Raw genomic sequence first — 26,829 nt, forward strand, 5'->3', positions numbered from 1 at the left:
TCGCCGTGCTTCTGCGACAACTTGTGTGTCCTCATTGTGCAACGGGCTGCTTGCTACTATTTGTGTAGGCAATGTGACCGGTAGACACTAAAGGGTTCTAACGATAGCGTATAACACTCAAAATTACTGGATTTTGGACTTTTCCCATCATCCGGTGTTCTAGAGACTAGAAAACACGACATTTCGAAAACTGGATCTGTTTCCGTCCTCGCATGTGAGGGAAGACACCTGCACAGTTGAACCCCTTAGAAAGAGCTAACCTTAATCACTGGTCTGACTGGTGTTTACAGTTAACATGGCACATGTTACGTTCCGAAGACTCAATGAATGCAGTTTTTATGACTTAAAAATGATGGGAAAACACAATGATTTGTAAGTCGTGGTTCAAATAGTTTCTGAAGAACGGCAGGAGACATTTCTCTTCAGAAATCAGTCTGCTGCAAGGGAGGATGTCAGTTGCACAGAAAAAGGTTTAAGGTTATGTAACCAAGATGTGACTGAAGCATGCTCGTTTCGATGGCATGTATACTTTTGACAAGTCGCCCGGATAACTGTTACATCGGAATTGTTCAATTTTGGCACATAGGATGAGTGACTGTAGATGGCGTTTTGGATTGGATCTATTGACTACTTATACACACGACTCGGAACTACAAGCAATTACTGCGCCACCGCTAATCTTCGCAATTCACAAATCGTCACATCAACCGCTAAGTCTTTTCTAGCCTGATGTCTACATCAGCCTTTCCCTGACAACGGTTTCTAACACTTTATATATTTCACTTCAAGCGATTGAGTTCTCTCTTAACTGCTGCTCCCTTCCAACTAAATTATCCCCTCATAGGCTCCCGTACAAAACTGACTTCGTTAACCAAATTATCTTCCTTATAACCCTTTAGCACGGACTGAGTAGAAAACACCGCTTCCAACAATAATCCCATTGTAGCATATATATTCGTTTCAGCGGGAATATGTTTACGGAGCTGTTGACTAGAAACTAATTTTGTTTCAGAGACTTTCGCTAACAACGGCTGTTTCTCTGGCACCATATTCCTTGCTTTGAGTCACAGTATCATTTGAAAATGCTCATATAATAAGGAACTAAGCTGTTACAGTGAAGTATCGGCAACCGTCATTACAGTTATGACGTTTCCAACAAGAGAAAGTAATCAGACTCTAAAACACGATTTCCCAGAATATATGCATAAATTCCATAGCTTTTCCTTTCCATTCTTCCAGAACAGATATGATATCTTTAAAATCAAATCCGTGTAAAACAACAACGTTTCTGATTCCTAACAAAATGGTAAGGCACAAACAAGAGATGCAAACTTTACTTCGGAAAAGCCTTAAGGCTACCAGTGTTATTTTCTTCTTTGCTGCACGAATCGTAATAACAGAACAAAGACGAGAAATACAAAGTGAAGAAAGCGCCCCAGCGGGGTGGCCCTTCTGCAAAGAAGTCGGTGATGGTCTAGAAGCATGCGATGCTATGAATCAAATCAGCACTCACCGAGACTACAGGATCTAACCTACATAATTTAACAGTCCACAATCATCACGAGATATGGAATACAGGAAAATTTCTGTTAAATAAAGATTCCCACATTCCAATAATTGGTTTCAGCATTTGAATTTAAATAGAAATGCAGCACAATTTTTCTTTCACGTAAGGGATACCTACAGAACAACTTCATCACACGTCATTAAAAAAAAAGAGCAAAAGATGTGGCCAAAAGAAACTTGGAAAGAAACAAAGCGCTCTAGACCCCATGCATTATAAAGAACTGCATGAGGAGAACAGCTATTTGAAGAGGCTCTACAAGGAAACCACACTCTCAGAATGGGACATTGAAAACCATATTTTAAAATATAAAATATGATTCTCAAATTTCAGTACTACGAATTTTAGCCTAAAACAGAAGATGCTTGTATTACTAAACTCTCAATTATTAAATCTAGATTCGATTTTTAATTTTAGCCACATCCCTATAGCCTACAATAGTATTTTAATTTATATCAACCAACTAAGAAAGATAAAGTAACAATATTTAATAACTTTAACTGACAGTGAATCCACTGGGGACGTAAGCGAAATATAGCACAGAGTGACTCATTAGATATAACAATATAAAATATATAAAGTGTAAATATAGCAGTAATACACGCAACTGGATGCGACAATACGCGATTTTTATAAGGTTATTTCAACAGATGAGAATATTCTTACTTACAATGCAGAAGCCTACAAAAAGGACGATTCACGGTCATAGGAGACCGTCTTAGTTTTCACATGCAGACCTGTCGGATAATGGTAATTGACGCGAGCGGTCACGTTGTCTAATTTTAAGACATGTGTTGTTTACAACACTGTAGTAGTTGCTGTAATCATGTCAGTACGACAGGCTACAGGCTGGACGACCGGGGTTCGATTCCCCATAGGCGTAGGTTTTTTACTCTTCTCCACAGCGTCCAGACCAGCTCTCGGGCCCAACCATCTTCCTGTCCAATGGGTACCGGAGGCGATTTCCCCAGGGGTAAAGCGGCTGGAACTTGAAGCTGACTACTCACTTCTATCTAGAGCGAGATTCAAGAATGGTGGAGCTATACCTACCCCCATATATCTTCATGGTAAAGCGTTTTATTAATTAAGCACAGAAACAACGCCTTTATAACAAAGTTGACTGAGTTAGTTCCACAGATTATATGAATAGCGCCATTCTCTCTATTTAATTACATAAATTTTGTCAATAATCCGTTCATTTACATACTAATCTTTCGAAATAAACAGGATAAAAACTATATTTACCCCAAATGAATTACAGCGAATAAGTGGAAAATCCTTGTAAGTGCCTGCGTAAAAGTACTGGTAAAATCCCCCATGCAGAAAGACGTCAGAAATCCCTTACATATTCACTTTAATTACAGATTATTTTTTCAGATTTTTATATTTTCTGATCCTGAATTGGCGAACTGGCTTGAAATGAATGATATTGTTTAGCCTAATGTTCTTTCTGGTGATAAGACTGCTCGATCCGAAGAACATGTCTTTATGTAATGGTAACTACTGACGCCATCCTAAAGTTAAGTCACCAAGTTCATACACGTATTACGCGCACTTCAATCTTCGGTTAAAAAAACAAGCAAACATAATTTACTAATAGATGTTTCCTGTTGTGTATCTTTTTTATTTGATCTAGCCGAGTGTCAACTCAATCTAACTATGTAAAGCAACGTGAATTCCTAAGTGTATTGCCTCGGAAATATACTGTTCCCAAACTAAAAGTATTCACTTTTTAAAATATGGCTGTTTTCGATCATAAAAAGTTTTGCATGACCTAAACTTCCAGTTTATGACGTGGGTATGATAACAAACCACCCACATCATGAAAATATTTTACAGTTTTTTATTGATACAGCCAAAAATAAACTAAAACGAGGTGAATTCTACTTGGTGAATGGTTGTACCAATTCGATTCAGCGGTTGCAAGTAAGAGTCCTTACCGAACGAAGTCTTGTTCCATCTGACGAATACACTCCGCATTACAGCTGACGGCGTTTAACAAAATAATAATTTAATTATTCCTTAAGTTCAAAGAGCGAAGTCATGATGATAAATCTGCATTAGTAATTTAACCAACACCAGAGTCTGCAGACTGATTACTTTAATTTACCTCTACATAAAACTTGAACAAAATTGCACTTCCTTTCTCATGTATTTAATTATACACGTATTTTATTTGCCTGGGATACTAAAATGTTGTGATAACCAGTCTTGTACCTCTCTGATGTATAATTTTCTGGATCTTGTACACGAGAGGGCTCTTAATATGTACAGAAAAATCACATAAACTAGTCGGAATTACACAACGACAAGGTATTTTATCGTCTTTATACCTGATAGTCGCCCACATTCTCTTGCTTTACAGTTCGTTCTGTGTGAAATACATCATATGTCCAGCAGCATGAAACTCAAATTACGTCTTATGCCACAATAAGTGTTGTAGTATTACTGACTTTCAAAAACTGCCTTATAACATACCTCAGGTATGTAACAGATTTTATCAACACATTGCCAGGCAACGGCTCGATAAATACCCCGCGATTCACGGACGTAACAGTAGAACGGAGTTATGCATTGCGTCTCTGGGCAATGGCTCGGTAAACACATTTCCGCTTAATCGGACTCTACTATGCATCGCGGTGACGTCATCAACAATACAGACTGTTTTCCGCGGGGTCTGTACAACGTGCTTACAAGAGAAGTAAATTCACAAACTAGGGCACTTGAGAGTACAAGGACCACAATGGACCATGTCCTTAATGAATTGTGAAAAAAAGTGAGTACAGATTAGGACAGAGGAGTACAGAGTGATTGAAGATAAGACTTCATATTGATTTGAAGTGATAGTCTCTGTGTTGAGAACCGTTGCCAGGAAACGACTAGTGAAGACGGAGAATCCTAGTGCGTGTTTAACGGTGAACTATAAGTTGTGTAAATCAGCGATAGCGCTGTATTAGTTGTAATTACGAGAGATTGTAGACGAAGCGCCAGTAAATCCAATCATTCGAAGTAGAACCCGTTAATTTCGTCCACATTTCCCCCTTAGTTAGTTATTAGAGAGGGTGGGTTTCCCCATGCACTTAGACCTGTAGTGGTCCATTGTCCTTCCCTCTATGATTTCTACCAGCCTCTATATCCTACCGGTATTGGTGCTTACCACCAGTCCCGCCCAGCCAGCGAGACCGGCTCTACTAGCTGAGAGGTATCTATACTGCTTCCCCCATCTACTGGAGGTATTAGTGACTACTGTTGGGCGGCAAACGTGCGCAATTTTGCTCAGTGACCTCCTTTGGAGATATGAGGTTCTTTTACGTGCCGTAAAGCTACGACACGGGACCCACGGCTTAAAGTCCCTCCCGGAGGGACTTGTTCCCTGAATTTTTCCGCCCTTACAAATTCGACGACCTCCACCGGGTATTTGAACCCGCGAACTACGAGTCATGAGGTGCGAACGTTACCTCTAGACTACGGAGGCCGCTTACATTTCCCCTTAGAAGTGATGATATTATTTGAGAACCGTGATCATTGCATCGCCGATCAGAGTGGCCGCCGCGCTGTAAGGCATGAATTGTCTTCGCCCGTCCGAACGCTAGGATCTTGGGTTTGAATCCCACTAATGTCATGGACATCTGTGTGCGTTTATTCTGTATTTTGTGCTGTTCTGTGTATAGGTAGTGGTCTTGGGACGAGGTGATCCCCCATCCAAGAAAATCTACGGACTGTGTATAGATTAGGAAATTGAAAAAGCGACCAAGGTTCACAAGGGCTGTAGAGCCATCAGCACTGTGAGCCAGTAATGGAATCCAGTATGCCCTACATGAGGGGCATAGCAACATAAATAACGTAATAACAAATAACGACAATAACAAATCAAAACCTAATTGAGCAGGAATTTAAGAGGAGACTGAACTCGGTTAATGCATGCTACCATTCAGTTCAGAATCTTTTGTCTTCTCTGATGTCCAAAAATATAAAAATTAGTATATACAAATCTATACAATAATTTTGCCTGCGGTTCTGTATGGGTGTGAAACTTGGTCTCTGACATTGAGGGAGGAACATAGACAGAGCGTGTTTGAGAACAGGGTATCAAGTCAAGGAGGATGAGGTGGGCAGGGCATGTAGCACGAATGGGAAGAAAAGGAATGCATATAAGATATTGGTGGGAAAGCTAGAAGGAAAGACACCACTGCGAAGACCAAGGCGTAGGTGGCTGGACCATATTAAAACGGATCTTAGAGAGATAGGATTGAATGGACTGGATTGATCTGGCTCAGAATAGAGACCAGTGGAGGGCTCTTGTGAACACTGTAATGAATCTTTGGATTCCATAAAATGCTTTGAAATATACTAACATTGATATATTTTCTACTCTCTCAAGTTTCAAGTCATCACTTGCCATGTTTATTACATATTCACCTTGACAGCCTGGCACGAAGATTACGTGTGCATGGCTTCCCTTTAAGAAATATCCCTTCCACATAAAAAATTCCTGCACACTGATTGTGAATCATTATATGAGACAAGACAGAAATTAAATCAAGAAACAGTACTTGTAATCCGACATAGGCTTATGAAATAAAATGTTATGTTCTACGACTGAAGGTTAGTTTTTAGCCCTCCCCCCCTTGGTTCGTATTTGGGTGGTACTTAGTTCAAATTTTGGCCACGCCGTAGGTCAAGCGGTCAGTCGCTGGCTTCCCACCGCGGTGGCCCGAGTTCGATCCCGAGTCTGGTCAAGTGGGATTTGTGGTGGACAAAGTGTCGCTGGGGCACGTTATCTCCGAGTACTTCGGTTTCCCCTGTCAATCTTCATTCCACCAATTGCTCCACAATCACCCTTACCTATCATCTGGGGCTGCTACAATAGGCCAGAAGTGGCCGCAGTACAAGGAACTTAGTCCCACCCCACTAGCAATAAAAGAATAGTTCAGATTTATGTCCCGAAACACGTTATACCGAGTGGTTTTTATCGTGGTTTTCCTCAGCTCTTTCAAGCAAATGCCGAAAGAGTACCTCAGATTTGGATGTGACAACTTGCTCTAAGCCCATTCAAATTCATTTTTCAGTAGTCGATCTATCATTCGACGCTTGGTAATGTTAACTATTGAAAGAGCCATTAAAAAGATGCAAAACGACATGTATTTTCCTTATCTTCTTATTTATTCCACTATTAAATACGATGGCCGATTGCAGTGGCTGCGCGGTCTAAGGAATGAACCGTCTTCTCCCGCTCGAACATTGGAGTCGTGGGTTTGAGCGGTAGAAGACGGTTCATGGCTTAGACCATGCGGCCAGAGTGATCAGCAATGGAAAGCATCTCTCTTCAATTTTCTATATAACGTAAAGAACGTAAGGCAGAATACCATATACTTTAATAGCAACAGAATAAAATGTGCTTGTTAGCCATGGTAGGCATTATGAAGGAAGGAAACTCTGAATACAAAACTCGGTCCTCCAATAAAAGTACATGGGGTTTCGCAACAGGCTCGTAACTGGCTCAAGTAAGAAACTTAATCATAAATCATTAAAGATGCTTCATATTTGAGGACGGACTGAGCTAACAAGCTAAAATCGTACAGGTGATGGTGGTGATGATGTTGATGATTCTGATGATGAACTAAAACCTTTGAACTTAAATAAGAAGAAAATGATAACCACAAACACGGTTTCCGCTAACATAACAAAGTAGGCAAGGGTCTATCTTAACGCTTGATTCCAAAAACCCTTAAATTGGATCATGAGTTTCCATTTGAAATAAACAAAAATAGGAAGTGTAGGTTCATAATGTTTACAGATACTATTACTATTCATAGACAAAATTAGATAAAGTGATCCGAAGTACAGAATGATTTGGATTCCCGACAAAACGTTAAGAAAGTAATTAGTTTCCAGTATGACGAGATCAAACCCCTTTCAAATTCATTATTACCTATAAAAGCTCATTTTGTTTATGAACAGATTGAACTCATATGAAAGGTACGTTAAGGCTCAGCGTGAGGTTTTACTTCAATCAAAACCAAGAGCTGTTAATTAGCTTCAATTTACAAAGTATCAAATTTTTCAGATTGAAAATAATTAAAAGCATTCGCTTCTTCAGAATAGAGTTCTCTCATATGATATGAAAAGTTCAAGCTTAGAAGAGCGAGTGAAAACAGGCAAACTTCTGTATGCTGGAGATCAAAGCCCATCAAATTTTAAACGAGATATAAATGTTGGTTTCTTAGAGTTTACTAGCGCGACAGGAGAGTTCAGTGTCAACTGTTGAATTTATCTTCAGTGTCATCCACATGGCAAATAAATATATTCGTAATTTGATCTAGCACGTCAGTAAGAATTTTATATTTACAAAATCGAATAGAGGTATGTTGTCACGTGGTCTAAGGATCATCATTGTCTTTGACACAGACATTGCGCTTACGTTACTTCTAGAATAACTTAAACACTATGAGCACTTATTCTCATAATAAGTCAAATTACACAATAAAACACATTATTCAATGATTCACGTACTAATGCAAGCACAGCCACGGAATACAAATCAATTAGTCAATCAATCACTCAATCAATCAAAAATGGAGCCGAGCCATCCTTAAGAAGCCGCCAATTTAGCAGCTACTCAGGAACTTCCCAGCATTTTATGGAACCCGAAGGTTCATTACCGTGTTCACAAGAGCCCTCCACTGGTCCTGTCCTGGGCCAGATCAATCCAATACATATCCTCCCATCCTATCTCTCTAAGCTACATTTTAATATTGTCCACTCACCTACGCCTTGGTCTTCCCAGTGGTTCTTTCCATCTGGTTTTCCCACAAATATCCTACATGCATTCCTCTTCTCCACCATTCGTGCTACATGCTCTGCCCACCTTACCCTCCCTGACTTGATCAATCTTATTGTACTTGGAGAAGAGTGCAAGTTATGAAGCTTCTCAATATGCAGTGTTCTTCAATCTCCTGTCACTTCATCCCTCTTCGGTCCAAATATTCTCCTCAACACCCTGTTACCTGTGAAATTGTGACACGAAAAGTAACACCAAAAGCGAATGTAACACAAATCCTGGCAAACACGAGAACTCGCTTTACATGCCAGACATAAAATAAGGGAACAACAGAAATCAGAGCACTCCTCATGTTCAGTTACTGATCAGTTTATACTAAGTAGACTTACTGCCATCTCGATGATTTCCAGCAACTAAGTCTCACAATAAATTAGGGAATTACTATACTGGATAATTTCTTTTGACGAAACGTTCCAAACAACTAACGTTTACAGTTATCTGACAAAAATACCTAAAATTACCAAATAAAATTACAGCTTTTTATCTACCTAACACATTCGGTTCAGAGCTATCAACTAATAACGTAACTATTATGTATTATCCATGCTCTTCTAATTCTAGGTCAGGTTGCAGTAGTCATAAGGCTCGAGATGTGTATTCGTGGGGTGTTATGGGTTGCCTGGTTCAGATTTCAGGCAAGTTAACAGCTGTCTTTTCTAAGGTTCTTCGTGATAATCCTAGGATACATCGTCCAGAACTTATTCATTACTTGATTCAGACTTCATGTGCAATTTAATGTATGCTAAATCCTTGGCGGACATTCCTTATTAAGAAGCTGAGGTACCATTTGCTACTCAAGAAATGTCGGCTTTTGCGAAAAGAGATGATTCACTGACGTATTCACAAGAATCCTGAGCTTTCTCAAATGAATCCAGATTATTTTGGGTTCCACAAAACCGTGATTTTCTTGAGTGCCTCAAGTGGTATTAGCTTGCCAAGAATGACTGTGCCCCACATCGTCAGTTAACCGATATAGTTGATACATATCGCCAGTAACAGCAAAGGATTACATTTAGTTTACACCACAGGAATTGCACACCTTTATAAAAGTGACAAACATGTTAGGTGGGTCCTTTCTCACCACGGCATGGCGCGTCCTCAGGTTGCGAATGGAGGAGACGGCCTCCAGGTATGGAGGGTAGTTGTGAATATGTTAAATAAGTAGTCGCGGACAACCAACAAGGACTGATCTTCCAGCTTAGGAGTTGGGCATGGGGCAAACAACTTCTCACCGTAAAAAAGTAAGCTTGTTACGAAAGATCACAAGAAGCCTCGTACCAGTGGATGGCTCTTGTGAACACGGTGATGAACCTTCGATTTCCATAAAATACTGGGAAATTATTGAGTAGCTGCACAATTGGTGGCTTCTCAAGAAGGGCTCAGCTCCATGAGAGAGTGTTGAAAGTGACACAGGAGAAGGATAGTTAGGAACAATCTTCTTAGTTCAGGTAAAGGAAAAAGAAAATAAATATAGAAAGCCCAACACAAACCGAAGGACTTTTCATGAGCAGATTATACAACATAAAACATTTATTGTGAGTGAGATAGGGAAGTTTGTGATTTTTATCCTGCGAACAGAGATTCAGGTTGTATCAAACACACTGTGTTAATGAAGATTGGCCTTGCAAGTCCAATAACAAACTTTATTTTTTCTGTTGACATAAATATTTATTACGTTGCCACGTGAACGTCATGAGTTCATTTCGATAAAGCAGGATAAAATGAGTATTGGTTCGTGTTACTAGAGCTTCCCGTGCCAAACCGACAACATAGAAAACGATTTCACTCTCTGATAATCTCATAAGCTGATTGTAGTCGACAGGCGCGAATAAACCTAAATACTAACGTCCGTCCGCACTACTACAATAAGCTGATTCCCGATTTACAATCTTGAAATGCAGTGCTAATGTAGAAATAGCTCAAACGCATCAGGGCCACTAATCTATATAAATCATTCAATCTGAGACTATGATACGATATACAGAACACATACATTGCGAGTAATATCAAACAAACGTTGTGAATTTAAGTAATCCTTAAAATATCTCTTTCACTAACTGAATGACCGTATACCAAGGAGGAAGTGAGTACCGAGCAAGTTCTTTAGCGGCTATGCCCTAGAACTGTGTTCGGGAGTTCATTAGTTCGAATCTCGGCTGGACACTGGTTATCCTGAAGTTTCCGCTGTTTTTCTGAGGACCTGTAAGCAAGTATTGGGATTGTATCTCGACTAGGTCACGGCTGCTTCCTTCCAAGTCTTCCCCAACTCATTAGTCACCAATTCTCTCACCAATAGACGCGATGCTGTCTGAGATACCGACAGCGCAGTAGAGAAAAACTCACAAGAAAACATGATGCACGATGATTTTGAGCAAGGGTGTTTATAATTTCAGCCGATATTTTGAACTGCATCAACAGTGAAGATAAAGGTGAAGACATGAAAGTATAAAGCCCATCACAGTTGCCTCGCTGCCTCAGGTAGCCTTTGCCCGCTCGAACAATGTGGTCGTTGGTTCGAGTCCTATTTGAGGCATTGATGATTATTTGTTTTTACTCTGTGTCTGTGTTATTCTGTATGTAGGTAGCAGCCTTGCGACCAGCTGATAATCCGTCCAAGGCGTCCTACCGACTGCGTATAAGATTAAGAAACTGAAATAAAAAGCAGCTAAGGTCCAAAAGTCTGTAGAGCCATAGAGAGAAAATTGAATGTATAAAAGAAAGACACAGAATATAATTCAAAAGTATTAAAGTTTTCTACTAATTAGACACAATTTATCAGTAGCCGACAATATGACGTCAAATAATACAGGAATATACAATAAAGAAACCGGATTCATGCTCTAACCCTTTATTAAAAANCACAGGAATGTATGATTTTAACAAGTGAATAAGCTTATACGGACCATTCAGTACGGGCAACCAAAAGACGACAATAAGACACACGAGTTTAACTAGAATTTACTCAGATTAAGTAAACTACGAATTCTATGTGAGCTCGGTTTCTCTGAACATGCTAACCTGAAACAGAATTACTGCTGCAAGTCTCCTCACACTCCTGCTCTTTTAGGCAGAATAGAAGCGTAAGATGAGAAGGGAAAAGAATATTGCATTGAGGCTCTCGAGGTAGTGACTAATTACGAGTGTTCGTAGTGTTCTATATTCTTGGAGGTAATTGCGTATCCAACATTATCACCAATTATACGAAACAAAATCTATCTTCCTAATTCGTTCTAGTAATTTTTTTCCCTTGGCACTACAGCCCCAGTGGGCCTAAGCCTACCTCCATGAACTTCTCCGTTCACTTCGGTTTTTTCTAGATCTTACAAATTCGGTAGGACTCCTTGGGCGGGTGATCAGCAAAGCCTCTACCTGTACACAATCACAGAAAAACGCACACACACACACTAAATATCCATGCTCTGAGTGGGATTCGAACCCACGATCCCGGTTTCCAAGAGAGCAAAGACAGTACATGCCTTAGACCGCTCGGCTACCGTGACCGGCCGTTCTAGTAATTGGCCTACCATAATTTAGAGCCTAGTATATTTTTCCTAGAAATAGAACTGATATCAACTCACATAGAAGAGTCACGAAGAATTCATTTACACGTCAATTACACTCTGAGAAAACAAAAGGGATAGTTACTTACACGGAGGGACTAACGTTCGCATATGAAATAAAAATATGATGTTACAACATTTTAAATTAAACAACGTTTGTGAGACAACTGAGTTTTCAGTCCGTGCTCTCTTGTGTATAGTCGGATTACTTGACATTATAATCCTCCTCACTAATTTATACATGATTATTTTAGTCTTTTTTTACACAAGAATATTGTCTGGGTTGTACACGTAAGTTTAACTGTCCAGGCTTTTTCAAAAGTATGTAATATTAACATAGGTAACTCAACCTTAGCCGGTCACGGTAGCCGAGCAGTCTAAGGCATGTACTGTCTTCGCTCGCTTGGAAACCGGGATCGTGGGTTCGAATCTCACTCAGGGCATGGATGTTTAGTTTGTGTGTGTTTTTCTGTGTTTGTGTACAGGTAGAGGCCTTGCGACTTGCTGATCACCCACCCAAGGAGTCATACCGAATGTGTAAGATCTAGAAAAATCGAAGTGAACGGAGAAGTTCATGGAGGTAGGCCTAAGCCCACTGGGGCTGTAGTGCTAAGGAAAACAGGAACTCAACCTTAAGCGCAACAAAATAGTGGTAAAATTGGAGCTGAAGTTGGGGCCATTTAATAATATTTGTTGCTTCCCGTCTCTTCCTTTTCTCATCATGTCTATGGTAAATTTACAAGCAGGACCTTCTTACAACTGGAAGTGTTGTTAGTCACGTAGATCAGGGAAACAAAATTGAACATTTCCATTCCCTTCGATTCCAGTTAACTGGATGAATATAACGCCATAAGCTTCTTTTCAAGAGTTAAGATTCATTGAAAATTAGTACTACAATTTAAGTTCAATAAAAAGTTGCTTTAAAAGAACACTCCATGACGTAGGAAGCTAAAAATATACAAATGAAGAAAGGTAATTCTCATGTTGTCAGTCATAACATAATTTAACTTAATTGACTCTTTAATAGCCTACAAACACGCAATATTAAATAACTTTTCATTCCCGTGTTTTTTTCAGAATCCACTAGAAAATTCCATGTGTTGTTTACTGTTTTATATGAAACACAAAGTTGAAGTCTCCTAGGAAGAAACACAGAATAATGAATTTTAAGAACAATTATTTTGAGTGAACATCTGGATCTAAGAGTGACTAACTAAGCACGTAAACGTACAAATTAATAAATTGAATCCTCATACAGTTCTATTGCGACAGTTGTATGAAAAGTGGTTATCGAACCTAAACGTTGAGTGGTAACATTTTTTTTTCCTTGGCACTACAGCTCCACTGGGCCTAGGCCTACCTCCATGAACTCCGTTTACTTCGGTTTTTCTAGATCTTACACATACGGTAGGACTCCTTGGGCGGGTGATCAACTGGTCGCAAGGCGTCTACCTGTACACAAACATCCATGCCCTGAGTAGGATTCGAACCCACGATGCCGGCTTCCGAGCGAGCGAAGACAGTATATGCCTTAGACCGCTCGGCTACCGTGACCGGCGAGCGGTAACATTACAGTTTCTTATTTGACAGGTACCGGGTTCAAGTATGCGTCCTGACACCAAAAGACATGGCTGATGAGTTTCGCATTATTCTTCAGGTTCTTCGGTCAAATTATGGAACAGCAATTCAGTTTAGGTCAGGACCACCTTCTTCCATATCTTTCCTATTCAATATTCAATCATCCTATCATTGAAATCTGCATAAACTGAGCTACTGAACGCGTCGTTAAAGAAACGATAAGTGGGTAAAGGAGGAAGGTTAATATGGCCCAGAGATATTAAAAGCAAAAGGGAAACAAGAAATGCGTATAAATTGTTAGTTTAAGGATTCTCGTGGAAAGACATCAAATGGAAGACGTGCCGGCGTTTGATAACCAAAGGGAAAATGTATCCTTGACTCTGCAAAAATTTAAGTTCTTTTGCACATTAAGTCTATTGTCTTTGGTAAATAAATTCACCTGAAACCAAACAGACATCAGCTACATGGCACGGTATTATAAGGAGATTGAACAATATATGACGCAAACTCCGTTCTAAGTGCAACAATTTATTGTAGTTCTTTCGTCTTCCTTTCTTCTTCACTACATGTTTCGGCCGTAAATGGCCATCATCAGGTGTATACTGTCACGTAGCTGCTACACTNATCCCCACTGATATCTGTCAGATATGTATAAAATCTTTGTTAATCTACACGCGTCAATTTGATTTTTAAAAACTGGCACTTTCAAAATCTTCAATTCCAGTTTAAACATTTCTTTAAAATTTTGTCAAATTTTAAAATTTAAAATTCTCAGGGGTACCCGCCCTACGTCTATAGTGCTGCAGCGGCTACTTCTTGTGTTCAGCACTATTCAGGTGTGTAGGCTCTCTGTGTGCGTGCCGCTGCTTACCTTTAATAGACATAAATAAATATTCATTTCGTACAACTATATATTATCTATACCCACTGCCCCACATTAACCACTTGCTTGCTGTCTGATAATGAAACCTCTGTGGGCACGTAATATCTCACAAATGTGTATTTTTCAGATGTGCCGAAGTTTGGGGAGCCAATCACGAACGTAACGGTGCCAGTTGGGCGCGAGGCGACGCTGACATGTGTAGTGGACGACCTTGCCACTTACAAGGTAAATTCTCCATCAACAAAGCAACTACGTAATTGTGAAGCAGTCCGGTTACCCTCCTACTTGTATAAAAGTGTTCTGTAACTATGGGATGAAACCTCTCAAATGACGGAATTTCAAGTGACCACAACAATGAACTTCCGAATTTTAACGTTTTGCATGAGAGTAAGTACTGCAGTAGGTCACAAGCGAGTGATAAATCTTATATTTCAGTGTATCGTGTCTATTCTGTGCATCTTTATATTGTCACGTGTTGGGTATGTCACGCGATAAATAAATTCACGTGGGTCTCGGATTCAGCGAATCTTTATTGGACACTCACACTTATACACCGTACAATTATCACCTTAACTGTGTTCCGCGGCGGCTACCTTCCAACCGTCTTGTATGGCGACTAGATCTCAACTGTCTTCAGCGGCAGCTTCCTGAAGACTGATTTCTGTATCTCTCGGCGTCTATCCTGAGACTGTCTTCTTCGACGGTTATTTCCAGACTGCCTGGCGAATGCATTCAACCCCTTTTTATACCCTCGGCCGCTGCTATGCAAATGAATTCTCTGTTATAACCGTGGAAACGCTGCTTTGTTGATTCTGCGATTCCTACGCAACGACCCACTGTTATTGCATTGTCTCTGTGGGAGACCGTGGAGATTCGACGCTCTCGACGCAACGGCTCACTGTTGTTGCGTTACTATGGAAGTGTCTTTTCCAAACACGTTAAAATATTATTTCGACGTAGATATCTGGAACTTTGTTAGTATTTATTACGGAACGTGACTTAATTTTTGAAGATCTGGAAATCATATTTCATTTTCAAACTTTCAAGAAGAGGGCGTCAGTATGATAAAATACGCCCACTGAGACTCTTAAGAATATATTTAGTTATATGGCCAATATCATAATTTCCTGGATATACAATTATTTTATTAATCTAGTTTATAGAACTATAAATTATTAGATCTTCATTTTTCCCATAAATATTATAAATATAATTAATACATCTTCCTTCCAAAGGAAGGGAGAAGAATGACGTATGCCCTTGTGTTCCTTTTATCCCCCCACTTTATGCTATTAATAAGGGAGCATAAAGAGTATTCGTTCTCATACATTCATTCATTCACCCATTCATCAATGGTTCTAAAATCCTTTATTGGACCATAGCCTCTTCTTCTGTTTCTTTTTTCCTTGGCACTGCAGCCCCAGTGGGCCTAGGCCTACCTCCATGTTCTTCTCCGTTCACTTCGGTTTTTCTAGATCTTACACATTTGGTAGGACTCCTTGGGCGGGTGATCAGCTCGTCGCAAGGCCTCTACCTGTACACAAACACAGAAAAACGCACACACACACAAACTAAACATCCATGCCCTGGGTGGGATTCGAAACCACGATCCCGGTTTCCAAGCGAGCGAAGACAGTACCTGCCTTAGACCGCTCGCCTACCGTGACCGGTACCTTCTTCTATTTAGTAATCTTTATACACAGTTGAGTATGAGGGGTGGGCCATAAAAACCTACCCTCGCACCTCGACCTTCAATGATCTATTGTGCTTCCTTTATACACAGTTCGTAGGACACCTTAGAACAGTGATCAGCCAGTCGCGACGTGGCTACCAACACACAAGACAACACAAACACAGAAAAAACACACACGCAGACATCCATGCCTGGAATGGGATTCGAATTCAAGATCCCAACTTTATAGCGAATAAAGACAGTTAATGCAATATACCGCGAGGCCACTGTGACCAGCATAGAGAGTATACACAAACTGAAAATGTAGAGGCAACAGCAATGCGAAAGAACCAGAATTTTTGCACTGTATACTCGCACACATTAACTAACTTGCGTAATATCCTATTCAGTGTACCTGCGCCAATACGCTGGTCTCTGTATGTGTGCATTTGTGTGTCCATGAGTGGAAAGGGCGTCTGACAGAATCGTAAATCACCGCTAAGCAGATTCGATTTTCTATAGTATTCTTCCTATGAATTAAAATCTCTATTATAATTTATTCAACAGCATTGTTTTCTTACAATTACGTCATTTATTTACCCTCGCCGGTTTTTTACTGCTAGTGGGGTGGGACTAAGTCCCTTGTACTGAGGCCACTTCTGGCCTATTGTACCAGCCCCAGATGATAGGTGAGGGTGATTGTGGAGCAATTAGTGTAATGAAGATTGGCAGGGCAAACCGAAGTACTCGGAGAAAACCTGCCCCAGAGCCACTTCGTCCACTACAAATCCCACCTGACCAGACCCGGGATCGAACCCGGGCCGCCGCGGTGTGAAGCCAGCGACTAGCCGCTTGAGCTATGGCGCGGCCTTACCCTCACCCTTCCTTTTCTTACAGGAACAGTGTCATAAATAATTAATAAGTATGTTTTGTGTGAACGTATGTGACAGCCACTCTTTCATGTTCCAAAGTATTTCTTTCACATGCAACAAAATCTGTGGTTACATATATAAATAGCATGTTGTATGGTTAGACAGGCACTTAGCCTTGTTCGAATTCCTTAATAGATTGGCACGGATGGTACAAGAAACAAGAAGTTCTGCGAAGAATTAATCGCCTACTTTACTTTTAAATGACATAGCATATAAAAAGAAAAAAAGGGGGACAGACAGATTGACAGCAAGGTAATCTCATGACCTACTTGATACGACACGGACCACAAAGAGAACAAAAAATAGGGGAACACACAGAGAGCAAAATGATCTCATAATATGCACAAGAAATTCTGGCCATAACTAATTTCCTACTTTCATATGATACGTTACGGACAGCGTACAAAACAAAAGGAATTAAAGGGGGACAAACAGACAACAAGGTGATCTCATAAGCCTCATAAAATTTAAAGGCTGGTTACACATACAGACGGATACACAGACACAGACGAACACACAAAGAGAAACAGATGGCTACACGGACAGGGAACAAGGTAATCTGATAAGCCTTCTTTCAGTGATAAAAGTAGATATTAATAGATACTGAGACCCGATACATCTTTTATATGCACCCTATAATACTGAAGTCTGATGCTGTAAAGATTTCAAGCTACAGATTCATGTGACAACATATCACCGCTTTAAAATTTGATGGATTGAATAGTTTACGATGGCATAAAGTAGAAAAGAACAAAACCGACTCAGTTCATACCACTTCTCTCGGCTTCCTATTGGCTGGTTTTATTTATAAGGACAAATATAGGACGAGCTCTATCGATTGGGCCCAACTGAGTAGGTTCCACCTGAAGACGGAGACAGAATCTAGTCTCCGAAACGTTTTGTGTTCTATATAAAAACAGGACGATTGATAATGTCTAGGAACACAATAATTGTGTTAATGTACCATCGTCGCAAAATGTTAGATATTGTTTGTTTTATATTAGCTCCAGATCACATGTTCTTCCTCCTTCCTTATTCGTCCTTCAGCATCAACGTATATTTTCAGCACTACATGAATTCAGAGAGCGATAATTCGACAGCAAAAAGTATAGACCTAAGAACGAGGCAAGTCAGGCTCAGACATCTCTCTGAAACATATAAATATTGTTATAATATTGCAGGAATATTGAGTTCAGAGTATTCAGCATGAAGGGTATACAATTGGACCCTACCGCATGCAACGTAACAATGCAGTCTCCATTGACCCATTTCATTAAATTTAGGCCTGTTACGATCTTATACCAACTTTCCTCGTGCTCCGAAAAGTTTTCTTGACGTGACGTAACATCAAACGTACATATTAATTTGCTCGACCTCTTAAATTTACCGCATTTTATTTAATTGTTTATAAAGGTTGGGATTTAATTCGGTTAATTCTTGTCAGCTGTCTAAAAACGTAAATATTAAAATAAACAAAACTGTAATTTTGCCTGTACGAAGGGGGATCCCAAAAACCCGAATTTGTTTCTAGAAGGCTGGCCGCTTGTAGTACAGGCTTCCGCCGCTAGGTGGTTGTTTGCAGCACCTCCCTGAATCAGTATGCCGGCTGGTGTCGTTAGAGAAGTTTTCTTTAGTGTTTGGTGAATTTTTTTCCAAGTGATTTTTTTGTAAATCGTCTATTATTTAACGGCTGATTCACACGAACAACGTGCTGCTGTGAAATTGTGTTTCCTTTTGGAGAAAACAGCAGCAGAAACTATTATTATGCTACAAACAGCCTACAAGGAAGCGGCCATGAGTAAAACACAAATTTACGGATGGTTCTGCCGTTTCAAACATGGTGAAATTTCAACCGATGATGAACCTCGAAGTGGACGTCCTTCGACCGCCCGAACTGATGAAAATGTGACAAAAATTCGTCAAACCATTCTGGAAGATCGCCGGCGGACGATTGACGAACTCGTAGAGCTTACTGGGATCGCATGGAGTTCCTGTCAGCGAATTTTAACCGAAGAACTGCACATGAAACGACTTGCAGCGAAGTTCGTGCCTCGCCTGCTCACTCCAGGTCAGAGAGACAATCGCCTGGCTGCATGCCGTGCTTTGAAGGAGCACTTGGAAACCGATCCTGATTTGTTTCCCAAGGTCATAACTGGAGATGACTCTTGGTGCTACGGTTACGATCCTGAAATAAAGCGGCAGTCCAGCCAATGGAAAGGTCCCAATTCTCCATGTCCCAAAAAAGCACGACAAGTGAAGTCAATTGTGAAAACAATGCTCATTTGCTTCTTCGATTCCAGGAGCGTCGTGCATTCAGAATTTGTACCCCAGGGTCAAACAGTTAACCAGAACGATTATTTGGAAATTTTGAAAAGATTGCATAACAGTTTAAGGAGAAAAACATTCCTATTTATGACAAACAGGTGAATGAATCTTTCATCATGACAACGCGCCTACCCACACAGAGCTGAGTGTGAAGCGATTTTTGACCAAAATGGCATGACACCCTTGCCTCACCCTTCGTACTCACCCGATCTTGCTCCGTGCGACTTTTTTATTTCCTCGGATGAAAAGAGACCTCAAGAGAAATTGTTTTGCTGATGCTGAATGCGTAAAGAAAGAAAACGACTTAAGCACTAAAAGGCATCACCAGCGATGAATTTAAAATTTTTTTTGAGCAATGGAAAAAAGTTTGATCAAGTGCATTGAATCAAATGGAGACTACTTTGAAGGGGATTAAATTTTATTATGTAAAATATGAACAGAATGTTTTATAAACAAATTCCGGCTTTTGGGTCCCCTATCGCAGTTATGCGCAGATGTGAAACTTGGTCTCTAACATTAAAGGAAACACATGATACTGAGGAGAATATTTGAACCGAAGTGAATAAATTGTAGTAGGTTGGAGAAAATTGCATGAAGAAGAGCCACATAATTTATACTCATCCCAGAATGTATTAGAATAATCGAGTAAAGGAGGATGTGATGGGCAGAGAAAATAGCACGCATGGGGAAAGGGGAACCGAGAAGGAATACACAAGGGATTTTTTTTGGAAAGGAAGAAGGAAAGAGACCAGTAGAAGGACATGGACGTAGGCAGGAGGATAATATTAAACTAAATTTTAGAGAAATAGGATGGGGTGGTATGGACTGGATTCGTCTGGTCCTGGATCGGGTCCAGTGGAGGGTTCTTGTGCAGACGGTAATGAACCATCGGGCTTCATATAACATTGGGAAATTCTGGAGTAGCTGAGCGACTAGCAGCTTACCAAGAAGGATTTGGACAAACATAGTTACTGGTAAAGAGCAAAAGGGTTTTAAAGTGGATCCCTTGTCATCATTGTGCTGAGCGTCAAGATGCTACACCTGAAGATATTCTCCAGATACTGAGGTTAGCTGTATATTTTATAAACAGTTCCTGATAACCGACAATGGACTGCGCTATGCCACAAATGTGGAGTTAGGGGTGAAAATCCCTAGACCGCAACAAAATTATCATGTTACAGAACGTTACATAAGGCTTCGTCTTCCGGATTAAGTCTAATGGGGAACTGCTGTGAAGAGGGTAATGACACTTTGGGCTTCATAAAAGGCCGAGAATTTCTTCACCGGCTAAACGACTCTTAGTTTGTGGAGAAAATATTGCGTCTATGGGATTTAGTAATGTATTCTAATTAGAACGAGTATAAGATCAATAAATAAAAGTTACCCAGAATGGAAAATGCACAAAATTCTACAAGTGTACAGGACAAAGACGCATGTCTGTCCAATGTCTCCTGAAAACTTTGTAAGAGAACACGAAGGCTCTACGTTCGAGCCATTGTTATGTACATTCTACAGCAAGTATTGGCGTTGAAAGTAGATTTTCACGAAGCATTTCCTCCCGCTGGGGTGGAAAACCCGCAGTTTCACGCTAGAGATGGGCCATACTCTGTGAGTACGGTAAGACAGGCAATGTAGTTGCATTCTGGCTTATGCTTCCACATTCTAATAGCGCAGAATATTGCTTTAGGTTTGTGATACGAGGAATAAGGAAATTATTCGGGTAAATGCTGAACTAAAGAACGTTCTTTTACATTGCTTTTAGCATTATAAGGAAATTCAGACGATGAATATCGTAACAGCTTAAACAAGGTGATTTTAGATTGCCTGAGAAGATGGTAGAGAACAGCAACCCATGAACTTCTAGAAATATTTAGTATATCTCTTCAATGTTATGAACTTAAATTTAGAATTTTTAGGTAGACCTGAATCTTTGTGCATATAATGAGATTCCACGTGGGTGAAATAGACTGTATTTTGACTCAGGCTGACGGAATAAGAGCCGAGATTGCTCAGTCGGTATAGCGACGAGTATGTGCTGAACGACCGAAGTTCGATTTCCGGCAGGTAAGATTATTAAATTCTCCACAACGTCCAGACCAGCTCTTGGACCCTTCAAGCCTCCTATCCCATGGGTGCCGGGAGCGACTTCCCTTGGGGTAAATGGGCCGGGGCATAAATCTAACCACACTCAGCTCCATCTAGAGCCGAGTTCAAGATTGGTGCAGCTATACTTCTTCCCCCCGCTTATGTCTTCATAGACTGGTGATTAATTAATTGAGCACAGGGACAAATTTATTTTCAGGTGGGCGGAATGGCCTAAGTGCCACTCAAATTGCTTTCACATTTATAGCATGTTCAATGCGGAGAACAATATTTTGAATACTTCCAGGACCCAGACCCAGAACAATTTATCTTGCCATTTTAGGAGGAAGGTTTCAAAGAATCTATTTGAGTGTTCTAGACATAAAGCATAATTTGATTCATTATTGCTATTGACTGCGGTTATTTATGTTTGTATTTGTGTTTTGACGGCTGAAGAATTATTATTATATAGTCCCATATAAACAAAAGCTAATTTTAATATAATGTTAAAAATAACATTCCTCACATTAATTTTCAATCCTGTGGTCTACGGAACTGTGAACTTATATTTGTTTATCTGACACCCTAGATATTCTCGATAAATTATGTGTGAAGACAGTCCTCATGTCATGCAGCTGTTCTAGGTGGAGGTGTAACGGATGTTTATGAAGAATGAAAATTTACTATAAAAGCAATTACATAATTTTCCACAAAAATATTAAAAATTTATGAACTTACAAAGTCACTTAAAATGCCATTCTTCTGGGCATTATTCCGAAATGTTTTAATTATCTTATTAATATGTATTATTATTAATTTTATTATTATTATTTATTTATAATTTATTTATTATTATTAATTATTATTATTAATTATTAATTTAATAATTATTTATTATTATTAATATTAATTAATATTTTAATTATCTGACAGTTACTGATCAATCAATCAAATACTGCTACAAATATTTCGGACTGTCTCCGTCGTGTCCACAAGAACCTGCATAAAATAACTATTGCAACATGCTAGAAATTAAACGTCAATTTTTAGCGTAACAACATAAAATTATGCTTGACTGTCGTCTCGTTTCATAGACTCTCACCTCTCATCCAGGTCACAGAGACTATTTGTTTGAGTCTGCTCGAAAACAACTCTCCCCTAAACATACTGGATTGCGAAATGAAAATGTAGTGGGTTGCATCTGCTATAGATGAATCACGGAAATCTAATTAATTTACAACACAAATAGTTCAATATTGTGTGTATATCCGCCTCTATTTGCACTGAAACAGAAATGAGAATTTAAAATCGATTGTTTAGTGCTTGAAAGTAAATAATCGCCAGACTCTGATATATGCCGATACATACGTGTTCGTAAATGCATTGTAATAAATTCCCTATATTGTATGTTCAGTATTCAGTCGGTGCAGCGTGGAAACGTATCTATGAAATGGTGCGGTATAAGACAATGTTTCCCATGTTTTCACATGCACAGCTTTTGTAATGCAACTGAACTGAGTTTTTCGTGATATATATATATATATATAGCACATGTATCAGGAGCCTCTCGTTTTAATTGGTTTGTAAGTGTGTCCATATTTTGTAATAAATATTTAAACTTCGAATTTCTCGTGTAGATACGAAGGTAACTATGAAGAATATCGTCTCCTGGGATGTAGAGCCGTGCAGATTATGTGTGAACCGAAGTTTCGGAGGAACGTATCGTCTCCATCTTCAAGATAGAAAAGTCCAAAACGTCTTTTTACACATGATGTAAACGACGCCATATCCCAGAAAACGGTATTCTTCAATAATTATTAAACATAATGGGGTCGATTATCGCATGTATACCAAGTCCCATTGCCTTTGATCCATATGTTATTCAACAACAACTTTTAATCCTAATTAATCTTGATTCTTTGCTTGAGAATAATTTTATAGTAAATGATTTTCATGTGCTATTCTCATAAATTATGTCAAATTACGTCCAGTTTCATAAACAGTATCTCATAATTGATTACGGATTGAATGATGATCTTCCCGTTTCTCTTCTCAGCCCCGTTTCTGTTGATAAATCCTCCCACTGATTCACAAATCGAATTATCTGATAATCATACAAGTAAAGTGTCATGTAACTTCGAACAAGGCCAAGAGTAACATTGAAAGAGCAGAAGAAAAATTTCAGACAAGGGGGTGGGTTCGAGGGTGTGAGAAGTGACAGACGGCCAGTTGTATGAACAACTGTCACTTCTCACACCCTCGAACCCACCCCCTTGTCTGAAACTTTTCTTTTGCTCTTTCAAGGTTACTCTTGGCCTTGTTCGATGTTACGTGACACTTGCTTTACCATATTCATATCTGCTGTAAGGTGGATTATAATGAGACGCTGTCAGCGGTTTCATAAGCAGATTTTACTCAAGAAACCTCATTTTGGCTCCTTTAATGCATTTCAGTGAGTCGTTCTGGTACTCAGAGTAACGTGTGGAACCTCACTACCATAAAAACTTCCAAAAGAAAGTTTAATCTTACCTTGAAAAGTAATATTGTTTAACTACGCCCACATATATTTACTGAATTCCATATTAATGTTGCTGAAATTTGATCAATGTCTTCTCTGTCGAACAGAAAATTTAGGATATGGATGGCATGGTAAAATGCTGGTAAGTATGAGAAATGCCCATATGCATGAATACATTTCCAATTGTTCGCGGTGTTAGAGGTAAGCTCTTCCAGACAAATCAATCAAACGTAACAATTTAAGAATACTGATGAAAGTAAGATTAATATAATCTACTGAAAGGGATGAAATAACTATTAAAATGAAATGGTCACGGTTTCATTTTATTTAAGGCGTTCTTTGAGCTGGTATTTACTTTAACTTCTGCCCATTTATCTTCTAAACCCATATCACATCTCTAAATATTACTTTCTTCGTATAAGGCTCAACAGATTCTTTCAGGCAAATTTCGCAATATTATGGCCGTTTCTTATCACAGCGATTCGAAATTATTGAACCGAATTTTGTTCTAAAATAAATAAGGAACAGACAAATTTTAATGTGTTTTTTTCTACACACTGAAAAGACCAGCTTCCGCTAGGGGTTGGTAGTAAAATACCAAATATAAAATAACAAGCGTCTCAAATATTCAGCATTGTAACGATCATAAGGAAGAGACTAAGAGACATATCATTAACCCATATTCCGCGAAAACATTTCTGTCACGTGAGTTTCCTTATCACGTGACACAACTATGCACATTAATGAGGTTACTGAGTGTAAGTATTTAAGTATTCTCTTTTACTGACTTTTCCATTATGTTTCCTTCAAGTCAAGCTCTCTAATTATATCTCACAGCTACCGCGTTACGTTGGAGCACATGCGTTGCCATGGGCCTGATTCTTGCTAATCACTCGAATTTTATGCATATGTGGAGAAACATGTAAAATTATTTTTTTAATTCGCTTAGTGGGGAGTGGAGTCCAACTGGGTCCACTCGGCACGGGGGCCACTGATTGGCCCATTGTAGCCTGCCCCTGGTGATTATAATGATGGAGAAGTTGGTGCAATGAAGATTGTTAGGGGAAACCGAAGTACTCGGAGAAAACCCGCCTCAGCGCCAATTTGTTCACCACAAATCCTACTTGACCAGACCAGGGATGGAACCCGGGCCGCCGCGGTGGGAAACCAGGTACTAACCGCTTGATGTATGGCGCGGCTGGGGACATATGTAAGTATACAGATACCTGAATTGCATGAAACGTGACAGTGCAGTCCAGATTAAGCCAGGGCCTCAGTTCTGCACTCTCTGAACTAGGGGTAGGCTATTTGGTTACAATTTTAGCAGTTGCACCAGTTAGGGTGTCTGGATAGCGACCTCCGTGGTCTAGAGGTAACGTTCCCACCTCATGACTCGTAGTACGCAGGTTCAAATACCTGTCGGAGGTCGTCGAATATTTAAGGGCGGAAAAATTCAGGGAACAAGTCCTCCGGGAGGAACTTTAAGCCATGGGTCCCGGGTCGTAGCTTTACGGCACGTAAAAGAACCTCATATCTCCAAAGGAGGTCACTGAGCCAAAATTAAGGACGTTTCCCGCCCAACAGCAGTCTCTAATACCTCTGGTAGATGGGGAAAGCATTATAGATACCTCTCAGCTAGTAGAGCCGGTCTCGCTGGCTAGGCGGGACTGATGGTAAGCACCAGTACCGGTAGGATATAGAGACTGGCAGAATATCATAGAGGGAAGCACAATAGATCAAACTGGTCGCGCTGCATGGGGAAACCCACCCTCTCAAAATAAATAACTAACTAAGGTGCTTGGATAAGTGGTCATTTCTTTAGATAACAAAATGAATTGCTGAAAAGGAAATGGAAGGTAAATCGAAAGACAAGAAGCGAATTACTGATGTCTTGTGATAAACTGCTATTTCGTCAGAAGTACGTGAGGCAATGTAAGAAAGATCCCAGGCGAAGATTCAAACAGATGAAAGCTGAAGTTTTGGAAGTTAGTAAACTGCTTCGGAATTACACAAGTATATTCATGTTCGCATTATTATTATTATTATTATTATTATTATTATTATTATTATTATTATTATCATTATTATATTATGTAAACACTAACGGAGACCGAGGGAGGGCGCTTCTGCAGTTAGTTCATTGTTAACACGCGTGACATTAACACAGGTGGTCACTGGAAATTGTTTAGACATTTATTATCAAAACGTCAGAGGTCTTAAGACCAAAACTGGAATTTTTTTAAAATGCCTGCCCTACGGGCTATGATATTATTTAAGTGGGCCATGGCTGAAAGATCTCTGTTATGATCACTCTTCATTTCCTGATTGCTGTACAGTTTTCCGTTCTGACAGGGTGTCTATAAATAAGACACGTGGCTGCGGAGCACTGCCCTATCCTCCAGTGTTCGCTCCTGTGAACGCAGGTACGGTTTAGAGTCTTATGATTAATGTGTATGGGTTGAAATCCCCACTTTAGATGGTCTCTGCTTGCTCCTTGGAAACCATTACTTCCCCCCCCCCCGACAATAAATGCAAAATTATTAATTACTTTCGCTCCTGAGAAAACACATAATTGTTTATAGTTATGGTTGGGGATTTTAACACTCCTGGTTTCGACTATAAACGTTGTCTGTCCCTGTCTAATTCCCATTATTACTCTAATTTAAGGGAGATGCGAGATACTACGTGTCTTCTTAAACATTGCCAGTACATTGATCCTGTAGGCAGGAGCAATCTAGAGAGAGGCAGGCACTTGCAGTCTCTTGATGAAAATTTAAAGTCGAAACCCAAGTCATTCTGGAAGTATGTTTGGCCTTCTGGTAAGCATTTAATCGAAACTTGTGATGTTGATGATGGTTTTTCAAAGCGTTTTCA

At 39.7% G+C, this 26,829-nt stretch overlaps 1 protein-coding gene across 4 annotated transcripts in view; it reads left to right on the forward strand.

Moving 5' to 3' along the window:
* LOC111865147 (opioid-binding protein/cell adhesion molecule homolog) overlaps nucleotides 1-26,829 on the forward strand; it is a 309,054-nt gene that overhangs the window by 182,212 nt on the left and 100,013 nt on the right. For all 4 annotated transcript variants that reach the window (XM_023852917.2, XM_023852915.2, XM_023852918.2 and 1 more), the window contains exon 2: nucleotides 14,554-14,651. In XM_023852917.2, coding sequence (XP_023708685.2) covers nucleotides 14,554-14,651 — 98 coding nt within the window. The remainder of the gene's footprint in view (nucleotides 1-14,553; nucleotides 14,652-26,829) is intronic.

The sequence above is a fragment of the Cryptotermes secundus genome, unplaced genomic scaffold, assembly GCF_002891405.2.
Source record: "Cryptotermes secundus unplaced genomic scaffold, Csec_1.0 scaffold92, whole genome shotgun sequence".
Lineage (NCBI taxonomy): Eukaryota > Metazoa > Arthropoda > Insecta > Blattodea > Kalotermitidae > Cryptotermes > Cryptotermes secundus.